We start from the raw sequence: 19,404 nt of genomic DNA, 5'->3' as shown, positions 1-19,404 counted from the left end.
TAGGAGACTGAGATGAAAACACTGGTAAAGATAAATTGGAGAGTTTGGTGTCCACTTGAGCTAAGATTGTTCTACCGTGCACTTAAGGGACTAAAGGACACGTCTTTTCAAGAAAGTGTCTTAAACTTTCTTTTGTCCCAAGAAGTGAAACAAGGCTGTGGCTTGACTGCTGACAGTGCAGTGCATCTCCTCACAGTGACTCTTGGCTTTGCACGAGAGCAGGTGACATGGTGGCAGCAGGTGCTTCCATAGCAGATGGTCAGGGGTTAGCCTGCAGAGCCTGGCAGGCTCCTGGTGCCCCTGGCATAGTTTTGTTATGTATCTTAAATCACTCTGGTACTTTACAGAATGTTCTAAAATGGTCTTCTAAGAAGTCAGAGAAAGACAGGACTGCTGGAAGCGTGAATAAAAGACGCTGACTTGTTGCCCCCACTGTTTAAATGGATACCGGTGATGGGGAAGGTGCTCAGAGTAGGGTGATGGTGGGTGATCCTGCCACGGTGCAGGACAGCACTGTGAGGGGCACATCTTACATGATTCAAGAGATGACCTGGATGCACTTCAGGGGGAGTTCAAACTGCTTTTCACAGGACTCTTCCTTTCACTTCTTGCTTCAGGGAATGTAGGGCTTGTATGAAGGGGGCAAGCCAGCTGGCCTGTTTCCTGTCTCTGAAGGTGCTGTTTCTCATGATATATATATAAAGGTCAAATATAGATTAAAACTTCATCTTATCATTGCATCAGTCCTTTAGCAGCCCTGGAGTTTTCAAATCCAACCTTTTCAAATGGAGACTTGGGTTTGGATCCTGTTGCATGACTGGAATCCAGAGTATGTTTTTTGTGCTTATAGCTCCTAATCTTAAGTTTTATAGCTTAATCTAAATGTATTTATAGGAGAATGTACATTCTGCTAAGGGACAGCAAGCCAGAAGCAACTCACCATATTGTGTGAGTGTGCCAGTGTTTTGAAAACATGTACGTTTTATTAGGAGTGATGTTCTCTTGCTGGCAAGTGCAACAATGGTATTTTCATATGTGAGCTTTACCTGCAACTTTCTGAGCTGATCTTTCATTCTACGAAACGACTGTGAAAGTCTCTACATTAGAGTTTTTCTGGTTTTGCAAAGTTGATTTGAACTTCAAATTGCTTTGTTGGTGGTGAATGGCAAGAGTGTTAACAGGCAGGGTTTGCTATGTTTGTAATAGGTGAGTTTAAAGAGCTGCTTCTTGTTCATCAGAAAGCTGGAAATTGCTTAGACAGTATTATGAGAAACTAACTTTCAAATATCATGCCCCATATCATGCTAAAGAGTTAAATTGACACTTCTGGGTGTTCCAGGCTAGAGATCTGACTCTGCACAAAGCTTCTCTGCCTGGATGTGAGCCTGTGTGATGGATTCCAAGTTTCTCACTCATCAGTAGCTTGATAGGAGACTTCTACTGCCAGTGGCAAAGGCATCATCCAGAGGCATTAGTGAATTCAAACTGTTGATAGCAATTAAGTACTGTCAGGTTTTTTTTTTTTTTTAATGTTAATAGTCCTTACTGCATCTTCTATCTCTCAGGTGGATGCTCCATTGAATTTAACATTTTGGGGTTTTTTGCAACATCAATAAATCTGCAGTATGTTAAAGGCTACCAGATCATGTTGAAGAGTCGAGTCTATTGGAAGTAGACCTCAGTGTTTTCAAGATTTTTGAGATTTTAACTCGCCTGACAGTGTGGCAGAAGAAAAGGAATATTGTTTAACTGATGTAGTATGAGGGAATGGACGTAAAGGAATTGAGCAGGCTCATATTTTACTTTTTATTTTTTGTTTTTCTTAGCAAGGAGAGGGTAAAGCTGTGTCTAACTGTGTCATTTTGTTAAAAAGACAAGGCATGGCATTCCCATACGAGACTGCCATCTGGTTTTATGAACTCTTCTGCTTTATGGTAGATACAGAGATACAAGACAGTGGATTGAAATTATAGCCGCCATGTCAGAAAGCACTTGCTGCTTGGTTGGAGCTGCTTCATTGTGCTTCCAGGAGGTCATACTGTTGCACTGGCTCTGCAGAGGTTTGTATTACGTTTGATTTCTTTTTCCTACAGGTATGTTCATGTTTTCAACAGGGCTGCCTGCATGGTTGCGGGCATATCATTCCTAGTTAAAAATTTCTGGTTGTGTCATTTTCAGGCATCCACTGATGAGAAAACTGGACTCAGAATAATCTTGCTGAGAGAGTAGTGAAAGCATGGACCATGGTCTGGATATTGAGTCAGATGTGTCAGCTGCTGAGGCTGCCTAGTCAACTGATCCCTTTCCAGCACAAAGGCTGTAGCTAATTACCATGTCACTGAAGTTGTTCGCACATTGTCTCATCCCCACCCAATATTTTTTTGTTTTGTTTTGTTAATGTATTCCCAAAATGTCAGAGCTAAGTTCTGGAGCTGGAACATCAGGCTTCTTGCAATATGTTTTCAGTCTCGTTCGGCTTTTTAGTGGATTACAAATTGCTGTTCTGGGCAGAGTTGATAGTGTAGTGATAGTTTCACTTCTAGCAGTTTATTAAAAACAGATGGTTTTCTGTGGAAAGGAGATAATTTGGGGATAGAATTCTTCTCAGACGGCAGCATGGCAGCTGAAAGAGCTCAGGTACCATGCCTCAGCTGATTACCATTTTCTGCCAGATGTGTTTGGAGTGTAAGATCAGCCCAGCATGTAAAGGCTGATTAGGATTAGAAATTGCTGTAGTGCAGAGATTACAGTAAATGGCCCAGTCCTATTGTGGCAAATGTGAAATCCTTGTGTTTCCAGTGTAGTTGTAGTCTCTACCTAAAAGCTGCAGTTGATCCTGTTGCTGATATTCCAGTGAGCTCCCAAGCGATAAGAGTTATGAATTGATACAGCCAACAGGTAATGTTAGGGGTTGGTCACTTTCATTGAAGAGATAATCACAGGCCACAGCTGGAATCCTGGCATCAGGCTGTGAATGGGCCTAATGTCAATAGGCAATTGACAGTAGTAATTTAAGTAGACTTTATTGACTGTTACCCTTCTAAGCAATAATCTTGCAAGTCTATAATCCCTTTAAAACTGCTTTGTTGTTTGCAGCAAGAGCCAAGATGCAAGAGAACTGTCACTTTAATGCTTGTATGGATGGAGAGCACAATTCCCTTAGAGGAAATAGAATAAATGCTTTGAAGGCTAGGCAGAAGATTGGCTGGTGGTTCCAGTTTTGTCTCTAAATTATTGTGTATTTTGGTTAAGGCTTCCAGGTTGGAAGTGCTGAAGGAAATGTCTTGTAGAATGAGGTCTGAGATTTACCATGCAGGATAAAAGTTCCTTTTCATGCAAAGTTATTGGTCAAAACCTATTTATAATGTTGTCAGGGTTTTTTCCATCTCTGTTCTTCCCCTAGCCATGTTACAATAGGATGGGAAATAGCATTTCTTCAAGACAGCTGCTGTTATATTTTAATCTTAGAACCATTGGTTGGTGTCCACCAAATGCAAATGAATTTTTTCATATCTTAAACTGTTAAGAACTATGCAAAAAAGGCACTGCAGTAATGATTTGTGACTCAGCTCTTCCTTCCAGTAAATCAATAAAAGAGAGAAGTGGCACATTTAGCTCCAGAATTACTTGGTGTTTCATACCAACTTAAGCAGAAATGCTTAATTCTTGTATTTGAGCAGAAAAATGTTGAGCTAGTTTTGGAGCAGAATTTGTGTGGAAAGAGGGTTGGAAGTGGGTTCTGTGGGTGAGAGGAAAAGATCATTAAAGCTGTGATTCCTCATCTTTCCTCTACTTTGCTGAACTTGTGTTATTGCCTGAGACAGATTCTTTGATATTCAAAGTGAGTGAATTCTGTACAAATGAGGTTCAAGACTGAGCTTCTTATGACTTTGGACGGGGAGAAGATGCCATGCTTGATAACTAATACTTTTCCTGTAGTGAAGATGCGTTAAAAAGCTGTGGTAGCTGTACTGGGGAAGAAAGCAGGCAGAATTCTTGGACCAAGAGGCCTTTCCCCCTTTGCTTGGTGTTCTGGCTTGGTGGTGGTGGTGGTGGGGCTAAAAATGTGCTTTCCATAGTATGTTTCTACTGGAATGTTTGTGTAGCCTATCTTCTGTTATTCCAGGTATGCGATTCCTGAGTAAAGATGAAACTTTTATTCTTCTGACTGGTTGCATCACAGGTGTCAGCAAGGTCTCAGACTTTGTTCATAAAACAAATATCTGTTTTACATTAACAGATATATTAATATCTATAACCTATATTAATCACTAATTAATTTGCAGTCCTAAAGACTATACTTAAAACCTCAATGAGTGCTCCTTAACACTTCTTTGTGTTGAAGTATTTGTCCTTTGTGTTGAAGTTGTGTGCTAAGTATTTGTCCTCGCAAGAGTCTGAGCTTCTGCAGCTCAGCTGACCCGAATGTCAGTTCTGCTGCTCTCCTTGAGAGAACTCCAATGTAAACATTAAAGGTAGTGCACACTGTTCTGCCCAGTACACAGAAGCAGTGGAGCTCTAAGTTCTGGGAACTTTTATGTAAAAAATATTCATAGTTCATGAAACTTGAAGGAATTGCTTAAAGCAAGATTGCTTTGTTTTTAACACAGTGTAATCACACTTTCCCCCATTATTAGAGAGACAGCTTATTCCCCCTTTATTAGAGAGAGAGCTGCTGTAGTTGCACCCTTTTAGATCCAGTAGAAGACCATCTGATGGTTGGCTTTTATTTCCTGTTTCCAAGAGAGCTGAACCTGAACCTCTCAGGAGGAAAATCCATACATGTAAATAATTAAGTGCAGCATAACTGATGTAACGCTGCTTATGAGCTAGGGTGATTTTTGCAGATGACTTAAAGCCAAATATCTTGAATGATATGTTGGTGAAAGAGGGGTGCAAACCATATGGAAGTATGTTGGAATAAAATCCAGCAGTGTGTATGGGCAGTAGATTTTGTTTCAAAAGAGGTATTTGATAACATAGGAGGTGATGCACTGTTGTATTTAAAAAGGAGCAGTGAGGTAATAAGATGATTCTAAGGTTAATTAAAATCTCAGGTTATGAAATTGGAGGATACTTCAAGAGAAATTTGCTAGTACTCAGTCATTCACCCTGTCTCTCTGCAGACCCTTCATGTGATTGATAAGTTCTGCAAAACACTTAATATTTTGGGTAGTACAATATGCCTGTGAGTAGGCAGAGAGGAAGAAACAGTATATAAAAGCTTGTCTTGGTGTGGGGTGCTGTTGTGTGGTTCGAAGACTGATTGTTGTGACCTCTCAAACTTCAGGATCTGCTGCAAGTATTTGTCCTCACGAGAGTCTGAGGTTTATTTTGGAAGTAGGATATATTTGAAGTCTGGCTGGAGAGAGGAAGGTAGCACCCCTGAGAGCTACAGCTGCATTGTTGGGAGTGTAAAATACCTGGAGAGCGCATGGTCGGTGGGAGATTGTGTTTAGGCGTGTTGAGTTGGCACAGGCATGCAAGTTCCAAGGCAATATCTGCAAGATGCTGGACTTTGGTAAAAGGTTGACTTGCTGGCATCAATGTGAGACACAGCAAAACTTGAGGCAGACTTCTGTGGAGGAAGGAGGAAGACAGCATGCGCTGCTGTTGGGGTCATTGTTACAAGCCAGACCAAGATGTGCGTTTGTGTAGACAGGGCATGCTGGAAGTGAAAAGAATAAATGATAAATGATAACCTCAGAAACAAATTCAAACTCTTTTCCATGGAATTGCCTGATAGTCGAAGACAACAACATTCAAATCAGCTGATGTTCTTATGAGCAATTGTTGTAGAAGCAGAAACTGGTAACTTTGTTCTGCTTTCTGATACGGTTTTGTGGTCAGGTTTCTGCAGACCGGGAAGTTTAGCTCTTGCCTTGCTTAGCACAGTGCTCCAGCAGCTTCCTAATACAGTTCTGTCTTGCAGGGGAGGGACTCTACTCCTACTTGCCTACTTAACTTTCTTAGTTCATGCTTGTAAACTCTTATTCTCAGCTGCTTCTTTCTGTTCTTGACTAGCTTGGATTTGGAACAATCGTGCATTTCCTTTTCAGTAGGTTCAAGGCATTATTTAAATACTTATAAGTGAGAAAAAAACTCCTGAAGTCTATTGTAGCATTTGAGTAATAGTGAGGAAGGTCTGTAAAGGGGTTACTGCTGGAGAGATTTGGCAAAGTTTAGGAACTGGATGTTTGACACAGCTCAGATGCTGAGGCAGCTTGTGTGTTAATTCAGTCTGGAATGACAGCTGCTCTTAAGTTGGCACTGATATTTCTCTGAACAGAGAGGTCTTGTGCTCTGCTGCTGTTTCTCTGCATACTGAAATGTAAATTGTGAATAATTAATCATGAACTGGGAAATCCCAGGTCTGCCTATTCGAGAATTTGGGGGGGAGAGGACAGGGCAGGGGGGCCAAAACAAAACAGGAAAAAAGCCCTGCCCAGATCCAGAATATCATCTGGAAAGATAAAGGACTAGGAGTTTCTTTAAAGTATGGTATAATCCCTCTCATTAAGAAAAAGAGCTAGAAACTAGTTTTTAATGAAATTGAAAGAATCTGAAATTCTGAAACCTTTGAAACGTTCTTACTGTTCCCCTTTTTTGCCTTATGAGCTTAACAAACACTAAAGCTAGTCCCATCCTTTAATGGGCTCTGAACCCTCCACCATTCCTCCTCTCTTTGGCAGGTTTTTCTTTTTGTTAATGGAGGTGTGAATTAGGGAAGAGAAGCAAACCTAGAGTATTATTAAGTTGCAGTTGTCTTAAGTCAGGGTGAAAAAATTGGTCTGTCCAAGAGCTTAAAGACTGCAGTTTAGATTTAAGTTAGGGTGTCAGAGAATTGATAACCATTTATTTCTTCTACTGCATTGATTTTCCATCAATTTTCCATCTCAAAGCTTAACTAAAAAAATATATTGAAATAAAATTAAAATTTTTAAAAGTATCTTTAATTGGAGAAGTCTTTAAAATAACAGCTACGAAAATGGGGAGAGAGGAAGTAGGAGAAAGCACATATTGTGATTTGACAATTGTGATTTAGTCCCACAGTAAACAAATGGATTCAAATAAAGCACATATAGAACTTCATTCTCCAGTTACTTCACTTCTGTGAAATCTGTGGTAGAAGTACTTGCTGCTGCTGCAGTACAGTTCTGATCTCTGACTGTGCTTGTAATTTGTATTTGAGCTCAGTGGGTTTGGGGATTAGCTGTCAGTGTACTGGATGCCTGCAGTAGCAGAAACTTCTTCAGGAAGGCACCTTTAATTCTTGTTTGCCCTACTTGTGTGTGCCCCAAATGGAATCAACTTTGCAAGATTGCTCATATGGTTTCTGTTGGGTTGTTCTTCATCTGTTTCTTCTTAAAATTAGCTATTTTGTATTAGCAAATGTACCTGTGATTTCCTTGGAAGACTAATCTTTATTGTCTCTTGTCCACCCAGCAACTGTCTGAATTTGTATATTTTGAAAATGTGGTATCTAGATTTTTTTCCTTCATATGATTTATTTTTCCTTGTATCTGTTCTTCCTTACCACATTAAAGTAAAAGTATTTTTTCCAACTCTTATTTTAAAATTTAGCTTAGCCACCAAACCCCGCTGCTCAGTTTTGTAAAGTTAGCTGTGCTGGTGCTTCATTCCAGATGCTGATGGTTGCTGGTTAAGCTGAGACTCTGTGATACTGGGAAAAGAAACCCAGGAAATTTGAATACCTTATCTTTGTGGTGTGACTAAATAGGAAACAGCTCTGCAAGAATTATCCCCCCACCCCCAATCTCCTTTTTCTGGCCTCAGATGACAAGTGACATCTTCATGCACGGTTTAATTCTTTTCTGTGCACTGAAAGTAGTAGACTTAATTTTAATCATGCCTCTCTATTTTGCACACTATAATTACTCGTGTCCTAAAACATTCAGAGCTTCAGACTGAGATGCTGTACCCTCCAGCAGTTTGGAGAGGAGACAGAAATGCCTGAGTGACTTCAGAAGCAGTGCTGTGGCATCGTGTAGCAGTGCCTTGTTGTCTCCATTGCCAGCATCTCTGTGGATGGACTGCTCTGGGGTTTCATTATCCAAAGTGCACCAGTACACAATTTATAGCATTGCTCTTTCACAGAAATCTACATCCTGAAGCCCAAGACTGAAAGCTGACAAATTTGATGCATTTCATTGTATGAATAAGACAAATGCTGTCACCTGCAGTAAAATCTTGGAGCGGGGTAAACAGTGAGTAAGCCACTTGTGACTTGCTTCTAGGCTTTTACAAACCACTCTCTTCTATAATGCAATAATCAGCAGTACAGAATAAAACATCATTGGTCTGTTTGTACCACAAGATCAAGGAGAATTCTTGGAGCTCTGTGATCCTGAACTGCTGTCATTCAATAGCGTGGCTTTGCCATTATAATACCTTGTCTGCAGAACTGCCTTCTTCAAGGGTAGTATTACTGAGGTATTACAAGTAAACACATTTCAGAAGGTGTTCTGCGAGAAACTTCCATCTTCTATTACCAAGACAACAAAATGCCATGACAACATACATTTTCAATTCAAACTTGGCAAATGGATCACATAATTTTTGTCTCCTGTATCATCCCAGAAAATCATTCCCCTGGCCTGAAGCTGAGGACAACTTGCAGCTTTTATGCCCATACAATAGACAATTTTGTATGCAGGCAAGCACTATGGTTTTCCCAAGCTTGTGACTCTGGGCTAGAGATCTCTTGGATCTTGAATAAATGAAGTCTTTGTAATAGAAGGTAAAAAACCCATAAAGATTACACGCCAGGAATTTTAAAAATACACAAACCAACCAACCAACCAAAACCTGAACTTTTGAATGCTTCTGGTACAGCAGTGTGGATTTCTGTACACATCAGGTGGGTCTCCATCCCTGATGTGACTCATTGATCTATTTAGACAGATTTGTCCTCTGGAATTTTCCTATCCTGTGAAGGCAGAATCACTAGTTGAATTCTGAGTTTTGACTTCCCACTCTTAGCAACATTTATGCTCTCCATTGCTTGGGATTATGTAGGGGAGAGAAAGGAAGTTTGCCAAGTGGTGACCCTACTGCCCAAGTGAATTGGAATCCTGTAGACTCACATAGTTTAGGTGTGCAAGGAGCAGTCACAAAATATCCTGTATGCTTTTGAGGTAGAATATCTGTCGTGACTGAATGACTTCAACAACTGGAGGAAAATTTCTACTCTGGAGATAAGGAAGAAATCATTAACAGTGATTCCTCTGAGGGAAAGTAAAAGATGTGTATTTTAATTCCAGATAATGCTTAGTCTGGTAGTTAAACTTGTAAATTTTTTTTGCTTAGGTCTTCCAATTTTAAGCCTCAGCCCTACAGTTAGATCTGTTTTGTACTCTTTGTCTTGCATGAAGTTGTATCCATGAGTTTTGCTAGGGCTGTGTCTGGCATCACGGAGCTTTTGGGCATGCAGTTGCAGTGTGCAGCTTCCAGCTGTGTCTCAAAAATAGGTGATAGCTTGTAGAAGGTAATTGCTGGCTGCCAAACTGGAGTCAGTAGGTAACAGGGGATGTAGTGAAACACAGATCCTGAGGGATATAGAGGATAGTGGAAAGCTCGCTGCCCCATTGTTTATGATTTAACTGCTCAACACAATTTCTTGCACTCTTCCGTGCAAGTTTACTTATTCTTAATGTGAGGTGCAGTTGCTTCAGTAGAAACTAATGTCATTCCTTGTGTTCTTTCTTGCTGTTGAGGAGGTCTTAATGAGTGCCTGAATGCACTCTTCTGCTTCGTGGGTCTGTAGAAGCTCTAGGAGGTGTGCTGGAGTTTGCTGATTAAAACAACCTCTGGGATGACAGTATCTGTTTCTGGTGATGCCTCTTTTTGCTGACTGGGTTCAGTGTGCTGCACATGTTACCTGTAGTTGAAGAATTCAGTAGTACTTACTTCTCTAACTCAGAGGTAATGAACAATGACAATTAACTTAAAAACCTGCAGGCAGTAGAGTCACATGATATTGTGCACCCTAACTTCATCTGGGGTAAAGATGGAGCAATGTTTGGTCATAGCTCAGGACAGAATTGTTGGAAAACTGTTGTGTTTGGATGAAAGAGTTAAACCACTGCTGCTATCAGCATGTACTAGTATAATCTCAGTTTGGAGTTTTTGTTGTTGTTATTGTTTTAGCTTCTTTTTTTTTTTGAATGTGGAATTTAAGCCCTGAACTTCCTGTTTGCCACAGCCACGGCCTGCAGCCTGGTGGTCTGAGAACCTTTTATCATACTTGTAGCACCTAACACCTTCCTTTTGTCTCTCCTACAGACTTGATCCAAGCAACTAATGAAACAAACGTGAATATCCCTCAGATGGCTGATACGCTTTTTGAGCGAGCGACGAATAGCAGCTGGGTGGTCGTGTTCAAAGCCTTAGTCACCACACATCATCTCATGGTCCATGGCAATGAGGTGAGTGTGAGCAGCTCTCTCAAGGCCATGCTGGCACTGAACACACTCCAAGCCAAAAGTGTTAGTAGTGCAGAGGCATCTTGTCTGAACCAGAAGGGACCTGAGAATAAAGGGCAGGAATGATTCTTGATGAAGGGAAAACTTACTGCTAGCAGCAGAGTTGGACTGTGTATCTGTCTTTCCATTTACAAAACCATAACAAAAGACCAAGATACAGCCTGTGCCAGGATGCTGACAATTTATGCATTGAATCTGAAAACAGCTACACAGGATTAAATACTACCTGAGATTTTTTGACTAAGGTCAAATTTGATGTTTTGGCATGTGTAAACTGCCATCCAAATAGCCTTCTTTGCATGAGTGTTAAAATCTTCCTAGAGCTGTAAATTTAGCTTGATAGCCTTTTAGATGAAGTTATCCTTATCCTTGCTTTTTATTGACCTGTATAGACAGGTATGTCTGCATAAAAAGAGACAGCACATTTAAAGAACTTCAGTATGACTGTGAAACAATTCCTCCCTGGCTGTATATACAGAGTTTTCATGCAATGAACTTCTCACAGTGTAAATTCTTACCTCTATTTTTCCATTCCAAGTTTTGGTCAATGTTCTCGTCTGATTTCTCTAACTGTTTCAGGCTGTTAGTCCCTGTGTTTGATGAGGGGCTTTGCTTGTTATTAAAACAGGCCCTCAGCTTGGCTGAAACTGAGGGCTTCTGGATTGAAAAGTCTGGGACTAGCCTGGGTTTGTGCTTTGTTAGCAGATAAATCTTGAGCTCCCTCAAATCCCTGAGAATTTAACATTTTTTATTGCTCCTTTCACAATATATTTTATTTTTTTTTGCACATAAGCTATTTTTTATATATACTGTAGAATATTTACTAGAGATTCTGAGTAAAAGTCATTAGTCTGAATGGACAAAACATTTTGGGGAAGGTGTTGCAGGCTAAGACAAAAATCAGTGGTTTCATGTTGTATGCTGAAAGTAGACTTGGTAATCTTGTGCTAGAAGGTACAAAGCCTTCTAGCCTTTGATAAGAAAAATTACTTTGTGTTTCAGAGATTTATTCAGTACCTGGCATCTAGAAACACATTGTTCAATCTCAGCAATTTTCTGGACAAAAGTGGATCTCATGGTAAGCCAACTTATGCATATAATCTTAACAAGATTTTAAATAAGATACTATTGTTAATTTGCTCCTAAATTCATAAGATATAAATAAGGTAAAAATGCACTACTGAAGCCATTTTGTAAGTACTTAATAAATACAGGGGCACAAATGAACTGCTGAACAACTTCAGAACAATTTTTCTCATTTCCTGCAATATTTTTACTCAAAAGGTGAAACTGTGCAAATCCTTTAAGTGCTGGTTGAAATCTGGGCTGGGTCAGCTGTCTTCTTAACTCTTATGGGTGTTAAAAGTTGAAATTGATAACTTTTCATTTAGTTTTTTGGATTTTACTCAGTCTTAAATAGTAATTTGGTTGCCTGGGGACACTGCTTTTTAGGCATGAACTATAACTTCTTAGTGGTAGGGCTGTTGGCACCAAAAGAACTGGTTGGTTTTAATTTGATTTGAGTAATAAATTTAGAAAGTCTAGGCAGAAATTAAAGACTTTTCCCCTCTGAATATTATAAAGCCTGCTTTTCTACTTTTCCCTCTGGAATTATTAGAGAATTTTCCTGTGCCCCCAATTAACAGAAGAAAAGCTTGTTTCATGGTAGAAAAGAGGAAAAATAGAATTCTTCAGCTGTCAGAGAATACTTGTAAATTGTATGCAGACTACAGACATGCTACAATAATGGGCAAATTCAAAGCAATGCCACATTATTTCATCTCTTGATGTAGACATGGGGCACAAAAAAAACTTTAACATCTTTTAGATGTGGTAACAGAAGGAACAAAGCTAAACAAATACTGAGTGTGTTCCTCTAAGCTAAACACGATATATGTGTCTATATATATGCTGAAGGACACTGGTGTTTGCCAACAATTATTTTGTTAAATACATTTGTATTCTTCACTACTTTCTTTAAACTTAGATTGCCATTTCATAGATAATGCACAGTGTATCATAGATAATGAGGCATCACATTTTGTAGTGTTATGCTTGAATTGGCAGGGATACTTAATGATGAAAGATATTAAGGGAAAATATAGTCAGTGACTAAATTGAGGGGTGTGGATTGTTAGAAGGCAGCAAAAAGGGGCCTGAATTGAAGAGGAAGATGAGTTGCCTTCTGCACACATTTCTGTGCCTCAGAGAAAGAAACCGAGGCTGCAATACTAACTGCTCAGGTGTCATAGGCTTGAAAGTCACTGAAGTTTGAGATGCCTTGTACAGTATTATGTGCCTTGAGTGTTTCTGGTGTAACAGTTCAAGGAAGGCAGGAATCTCTGGGGATGCCATCATGATTTCTTTGTTCTGGCAAACCAAGTCAGGAGGATTTTGAAGGTCCATATAAGAGTCAAAGTGGCTAACATACATGAAACATCAAGAGTGTTTAAGTTGAACTTGAGCTTTGTCCTGGAAGTCATGTACCAGTTCAGTAAAACCTTTTTGTTAAACTGATATTTTCCCCCTGTTAATAGAAGGGTAACTTTTTGGCCACCAAGTAATGTTACCCCATAACTATGTGGGGGCCTGTAGCAGGTTTCCCCTGGAACCATGCTACTGGTGAATTGTATGAATCTGTTGGAAACAGAGGACAGTGGTAGATTGTTTTGCTTCAGAAGCTGAAAGATGTCTTGTAATGACTGTTCTGTATGTGAAATTGCACAGTGTAACAGAAATCATAGAATCTTGGGATCTGTTGGCTGTATCTTATCATTTACTAAAGAATTTCTGACAAGCATGAAAATTAATAATAAAATGTGAAACTTTTTTTTTTGCAGGTTATGACATGTCCACCTTTATAAGGCGTTATAGTAGATACTTGAATGAAAAAGCATTTTCCTACAGACAAATGGCATTTGACTTTGCAAGAGTGAAGAAGGGGTAAGCAAAGTTTAGATATGTAAATAAATAAGGTTCTCTGACCCATGAAATTCCTTATTGTGGCATTACACTTAGTTTTAGTTTCTCGGTGACTTTGTTGTTATATGGTTTGTGTAGCTACAATGAAAAACCTTATTTTTAAAGTACTTGGAATTGGTTAAAAATTGCCCAAAGAGGAGAGGGTATTTGTTTACTCTGGGTAGTAAGACAAATATTGAAGACCAAAATAAGATGCCTTGTAAAACTGGGAGCATTTAATGCTAGGTTTAAATCTTACCCTAATTAAACTTTGCTGCAGTGAGACTGAGTTTAGGATTTGGAGAAGGAGACACTGTGAAACTACGTTTAGGCTGTTTCATTACTCTCCAGACACTTTCCCTAAGAGAGATGGCTGATTGCAAACAAAGCCTGAAGTGAACACCTGAAGTTATTAGCAGGCAACAGAGCAAGCATTTATAAACTGAACAGAATAAGCCTGTAAACTGCTGGCTTTATTTCCCACAAGAACTGTGTTAAAAAAAAATTAAATTTATCCAGCACAGAGTTGTGTATTGGTATTTATGAGGACATTTTTCTGGTCTCTGACTGCTCTAACTGGGACATTAAAAGCTCTAGATGCTCTCTTGAAGCACTGTTGGCACAGCAAGTGGCTTAACACCCCCTGAAGGTGCAGCTTGATGGAGGGCATACTAAAGATGCTCCTGCTAATCATGAATTGCACACAGGATCCTTCTGACAGTTCTGGTGTGTTCTGCAGCTTGGGATTCTGACCTGTTAATGCAGGCATCACCACCAGGCTGTTCTCTCCTGCTTCTCAAACAGCCAGGAAGTCTGGGGTCCACCACAGCAGCTTTGCTGTTAGCTGGAAACCATTCCCTGAGTGGGGACCATACAAGTTCACTCTTGAACATTTGTGTTAAATGAAGTTAAGTTTGGGCTGCTGGGGATCATACTGTTCCTGCCTTGATCTAAATTCCTGGAAAGGCTTTCTATGCCTGTTATTTCTGGTGCTTAGAACAAGGTGCTGCTTCAGAATATAGCATAAAATAAGTAAGAATAGTGGTATGCATTTCCAGTCTGCATATATATACACCTGTCTGCAGCCAGAACAGGGCAATACATAATGATGTTTGTGCAGATTTGTCATAATCAGAGATAAAAATGACAATGCTTGATGACTGCTATAAGACTAGGAATGACACTTAAGGAATGCTGCTCATCCATGGACATGTCAGCAATGAGCTGTCATTAGTTATTCATAATAAACTTGGTGCACAAAGTATATCAGTTCTCTAGGTACTTCTGTGACAGTATTTCTAGTTAGTCATTTAAGCTCCCAGTGTCATCTTTCCATAATGAGATCAATCTCTTGCATTCATCACTCTAACACAAAACCTTTCCTCATTTGCTGTCAGGAAGGGTGGCTGGGCAAAGGATTTTTCATGCCAGCTCTCACGATGACATGAGAAGCAGGAGAATGAGACTGTGGTTTTGAAATGGTTTGAAATGAGGTATAGGTGTTTCAAGCATAAATTTTAGACAACAGATGAGTTTGGGGGAAGGGAGAGAGGAAACAGCATGGATTCTAATCTGTATTCCCTCTTGCAGAGCTGAAGGTGTAATGAGAACAATGGCTCCTGAAAAGCTGCTGAAGAGTATGCCAATATTACAGGAACAAATTGATGCACTACTTGAATTTGATGTATGTATTGAAGTTGACGCAGTATTAACACTGGGCAGTGACTTATAAATGATCCATTATAATGAACACCTTTCACCTTGTAGGTAATGCTTTACTCCTCATCCCTTAGTGAGGGCCAAAAAATCCCCTTTTCAGTGTCCCACTGAGGTATCGTGGCCAAGGATGACCCTTGCCCATATGCATGAAATGTAAAGCTTGCACTTTTGGTTTTGTAGAGAGAACTTGGATTTTCATCTTCTGCATCAGTCAGGGGGAAGAAATAGACAAAGCAGGACTGAACACTATTTTCTGTCTCTTGGCAACCAACTTCTTTTGAGGGGAGGAAAAACCCCATTAAAATACCATATGTACATTGTTTGGCTTCCTCAAAATCATCATCTGGTTTTCAGCTGTGGACTAAATTGGCTAATTGGTGTAATCTAGACTGTTCATAGAAACAAGTGTGTACAATACATTTATCATGCTATGAATGCTGGTGGGATTGTTTATCTGACCTAAGGATAAAAACAGGAATCAGTTGTTGTAGAAGCCACAGTGTAACATTTCAAAGAGGTTTTTGAAGGGATTAGTTCTTCTCTTTTTGGTGGGCAGCAAGATACATTTTTGGGGTGGAAAAGCCCACTACAGCTCTCAGAGGAAAGGCTTTGAAGTACATGTCTCATTGTGCTTTCCATTCCTTAAATGGCTTAGGAATTGTGATAGTGCTCTCAGAAGAGGAGATATTTTTAAGAAAAGAAAGACCTTTTAATAAATAAGCACATATTTTCTTCCCAAGTTAATGTGAGAAAGGATCTTGACATCATTAATCCAAATACATTATCTCATAGACTATTAAGTTTTTGTTGAGCTCTGCTATAAACTGACATCTTTTGTCCATTTAATTAAAACTGTAAACAGCATCTCTGCCTTCCTGTTCTCTATGATAAGTGAAGGAGACAGAGCTAGGATGCTTACTGTTGATGTGGGTACTCCTCTGCTATAGTGGATTGATTTGGAGTGGTGGGGAAAGCAATCCTTGATCTGCTAATCAAAATTCTCTTCAGTGTCTTAGCATGAAAACTTCAGTGCTCGATTCTGTCTATAACAGCACCAAGTACCTGATGTAAGCCAAAATGTTTGCATTTGACACCTGTTTTGTAAATAACTGATATTTTATTTGCAGGTTCATCCAAATGAACTGACAAATGGTGTCATAAATGCTGCATTCATGCTTCTGTTTAAAGATCTCATCAAACTTTTTGCTTGCTACAATGATGGGGTTATTAACTTACTAGGTAAGTAACCTGGCTTTTATCTCACATACTATACGTGAGTAAAGAATGAGTTTCAGATCTGCTTCAGTTTTTTACTTTCGTTAAAGCTACATTTTTCTTGACTCTTCTAGTCTGAAATGAGAGAAAAATTTAAGCTGTACCCTCTTACATTAGTATTTATCTGAGGCTGGATCATCACATGTCCTTAAAAAAGATACTTTAAAGACAGTGACCATATCTGTGCTTAAAGAAATGTACAGTGCTGTGTGAGCATGTGTAATATGCCCTGCAAAGTTAGAAGCTTTTGCATTTTTAAGATGCCCACATTCTTTTGTTATATATCACAGAATCAATGAGGTTGAAAAGACCCCTGGGATCATTGAGTCCAGCCTGTGACTGTACACCGCGTTATCACCCAGACCGTGGCACTGAGTGCCACGTCCAGTTTCTCCTTAAACACCTCCAGGGTTGGAGACTCCACCACCTCCCTGGGCAGCCAGTTCCAATGTCTGCTCACCCCTTCTGTGAAGAAATTCCTCCTAATGTCCAGCCCAAGCCTTCCTGGCTGTGTCTTCTTGCTGGTTGCCTGGGAGAAGGGACCAACCCTCGCCTGGCTATAACCTCCCTTTGGGTAGTTGTAGAGAGTGATAACATTATGTGATAGCCTTGTATGAAGTTATATACTGCTGAATAACATTTCTGATCTGCCTGAAAGCATGACTGCCAAAGCTGGATCCCCTCCACAATCCTACCTACCATCAGCCTACGTAGTCTAAAGGAGGCTGTGAGCATGTTCTGAAGCTCAGGCAGCCTGGTGTGATCACCAGCATGACACAATGGGTTAGGCAAAAAAATTCAGTTGGAATTTCACTGTCTACTGCTACTTGAAGTGTAAGCTTGGGTTGAAATATGTGGCAGCTGTGTTTAGTAATGGACATAAATGGACTACTTAAGTAAAAAAAATACAGTTCTTTGGAGTGAAGACAATTTGAAAAGTACAAATATTAGTATGTGTTTATGTATCCTTAATTATTTTGAATTTTAAGTTAGTAGCTGCTTTGCCTGCTTACTTTTCAGTGTTTAAAAAAGTGACATCACAGGCAGTGCTGTGGCTAGCTGAGGTTCAATTTTATGGCCTATGTAATTCTTCAGCAGCTCAGCAAGCCCAACTTCTAAACTTATACTAGGCAAGAGATGCCACTAGATTAATGTCCAAGTAGTAAATGTAAATGTTAATGTAGTGTCATATTCTTGACACATGATTTTTGTGAAAACAAGACTTGCTGATATAGGACCTAATGTTAGACATCTTAACTGAAATTTACCACATTATTTCTTTAGAGAAATTTTTTGAAATGAAAAAGGGACAATGTAAAGATGCTCTTGAAATCTACAAACGATTTCTAACTCGAATGACCAGAGTATCAGAGTTTCTTAAAGTTGCAGAGGTAAGTGGCTTTGAGTCTTCTGGAGGCCAGCACTTAAGTATTTTGTGATTATTTTTTGTTTGTTTGTTTGTTAGCACCAATGTAAAATATTAATTGCACTTGTTAAGCATCTGTCTCAAAGGATCTTGGATCCATTGGATCTGGATCTTGGATCTGCTTCTTCAGGTCTCATAGTTAGGCCTGCTTAGGACTTCTACATGTCTCTATGGTGCAGCCAAACTCAGCTTTCCTGGTTAAATTAACAGATGACATAACTTCAAATGTTCCAATATTTTTGAGAAATGCTGTCGTAAATGCATACTTCTAGGACAGGGTTGAACATTAGAGGAAAATACAGCAATTGGAAATAGAAGCATGCAGATTTTTTAAGTCTGTTCTTTTAGTCTTTGCAGCCAGCATTAAGTTAACTGTAATGTGAGATGGTCCTGGTTTTGCTCCTTGTTATCATCCTCTTATGTGGATAATAGGGATATTACATGGTTAATTAACTCCTTTGCTGGAGTCTCATTTGTGGTAGTTGGCTCTTTGGCACAGGGTGCACATTTTCCATGTTTCATACTTCATTATAATGGACAGTAGTAATGAGCTGAATAAAAAGTTTGTTTCTTTGCTAATTCACTTATCTACGGAGAAGCCTGATAGACTCCTTAATGGCTTGTAATTTCAGATATGAATATTGAACTTGAGGGAGTAAAGTACTTTAGGGACACATGTCAGCTTTTTGGACAGGGGTTTACAGTGACTCTCCTTCAGGATTAAGAGGTGAAGTGGGGCTTGCTCTTCCTCTCCAACAGCTGAACTAGCAGTGCCTCTGAAGAAACAAGCATGAAGCAACAGGGCTATTAATAGAAGATGGCAGACTGAGACCTTAATTTGCTCTCCTCTGAGACAACAGTGTATGACCAGTGTATTTCAGTATAGAGTATGAGGTCCATGTGTGTGAAATCAAGCTCCAATTTCTTATCCTTTTATTTTAAATGGATATTTAATTTGTGGGGGGAAGAAAAGTGCTGCAGGTTGTTGAAGGTAGCCACTGGAAAGATGGACATGTCCTTTCTAACTTTGTAGTATTTTTACAAAGACAGGGTGCCTCATAGTTGAAGAGCAGTTCTACTCAAAATTAATGCCTGCTGCAGTGGAATAATGCACTTAGATTTTACCTTTACTCTTTTATCTCCACAGCAAGTTGGAATTGACAAAGGTGATATCCCTGATCTTACACAGGTAAGCTTCTCTTGTAGTCTTTTTGCATTTGTGAAATAAATAAAAGTTCTGTAATTAGGAAAGCACAGCAGGAATGCAAATGTTGGTGAAGTCCTGCCACCTAACATTCTGTAGCAGCTGGTCCATTTTAAGGATCATTTACAAATTGGCCTGGGTGCCTGGCTTTGTGTTTAATGTGAAGAGGATATTTACTTACAGGAGATCCATGCTGAAGAGTTCACCTGTGGCAGATTTGATGCCAGTAAAGCTGGAACATAAGAGCAACCCAGACAGCTTAGCAGCTGCACACCCCAACTGTTCTCATAGTTATTGTTCATGCAGTTTTTGAT

General features: G+C 39.5%; 1 protein-coding gene across 13 annotated transcripts in view; it reads left to right on the top strand.

Annotated features, from left to right (window-relative positions):
• The window catches only part of SNAP91 (synaptosome associated protein 91), a 62,446-nt gene that overhangs the window by 8,691 nt on the left and 34,351 nt on the right, over positions 1-19,404 (top strand). For all 13 annotated transcript variants that reach the window (XM_063150590.1, XM_063150588.1, XM_063150586.1 and 10 more), the window contains exons 3-9: positions 10,306-10,448; positions 11,508-11,583; positions 13,346-13,448; positions 15,057-15,150; positions 16,313-16,424; positions 17,745-17,851; positions 19,034-19,075. In XM_063150590.1, coding sequence (XP_063006660.1) covers positions 10,306-10,448; positions 11,508-11,583; positions 13,346-13,448; positions 15,057-15,150; positions 16,313-16,424; positions 17,745-17,851; positions 19,034-19,075 — 677 coding nt within the window. The remainder of the gene's footprint in view (positions 1-10,305; positions 10,449-11,507; positions 11,584-13,345; positions 13,449-15,056; positions 15,151-16,312; positions 16,425-17,744; positions 17,852-19,033; positions 19,076-19,404) is intronic.

The sequence above is a fragment of the Melospiza melodia genome, chromosome 3, assembly GCF_035770615.1.
Source record: "Melospiza melodia melodia isolate bMelMel2 chromosome 3, bMelMel2.pri, whole genome shotgun sequence".
NCBI lineage: Eukaryota > Metazoa > Chordata > Aves > Passeriformes > Passerellidae > Melospiza > Melospiza melodia.
The sequence above is the reverse complement of the archived record's forward strand: the minus strand, read 5'-3'. Positions and strand labels throughout refer to the sequence as shown.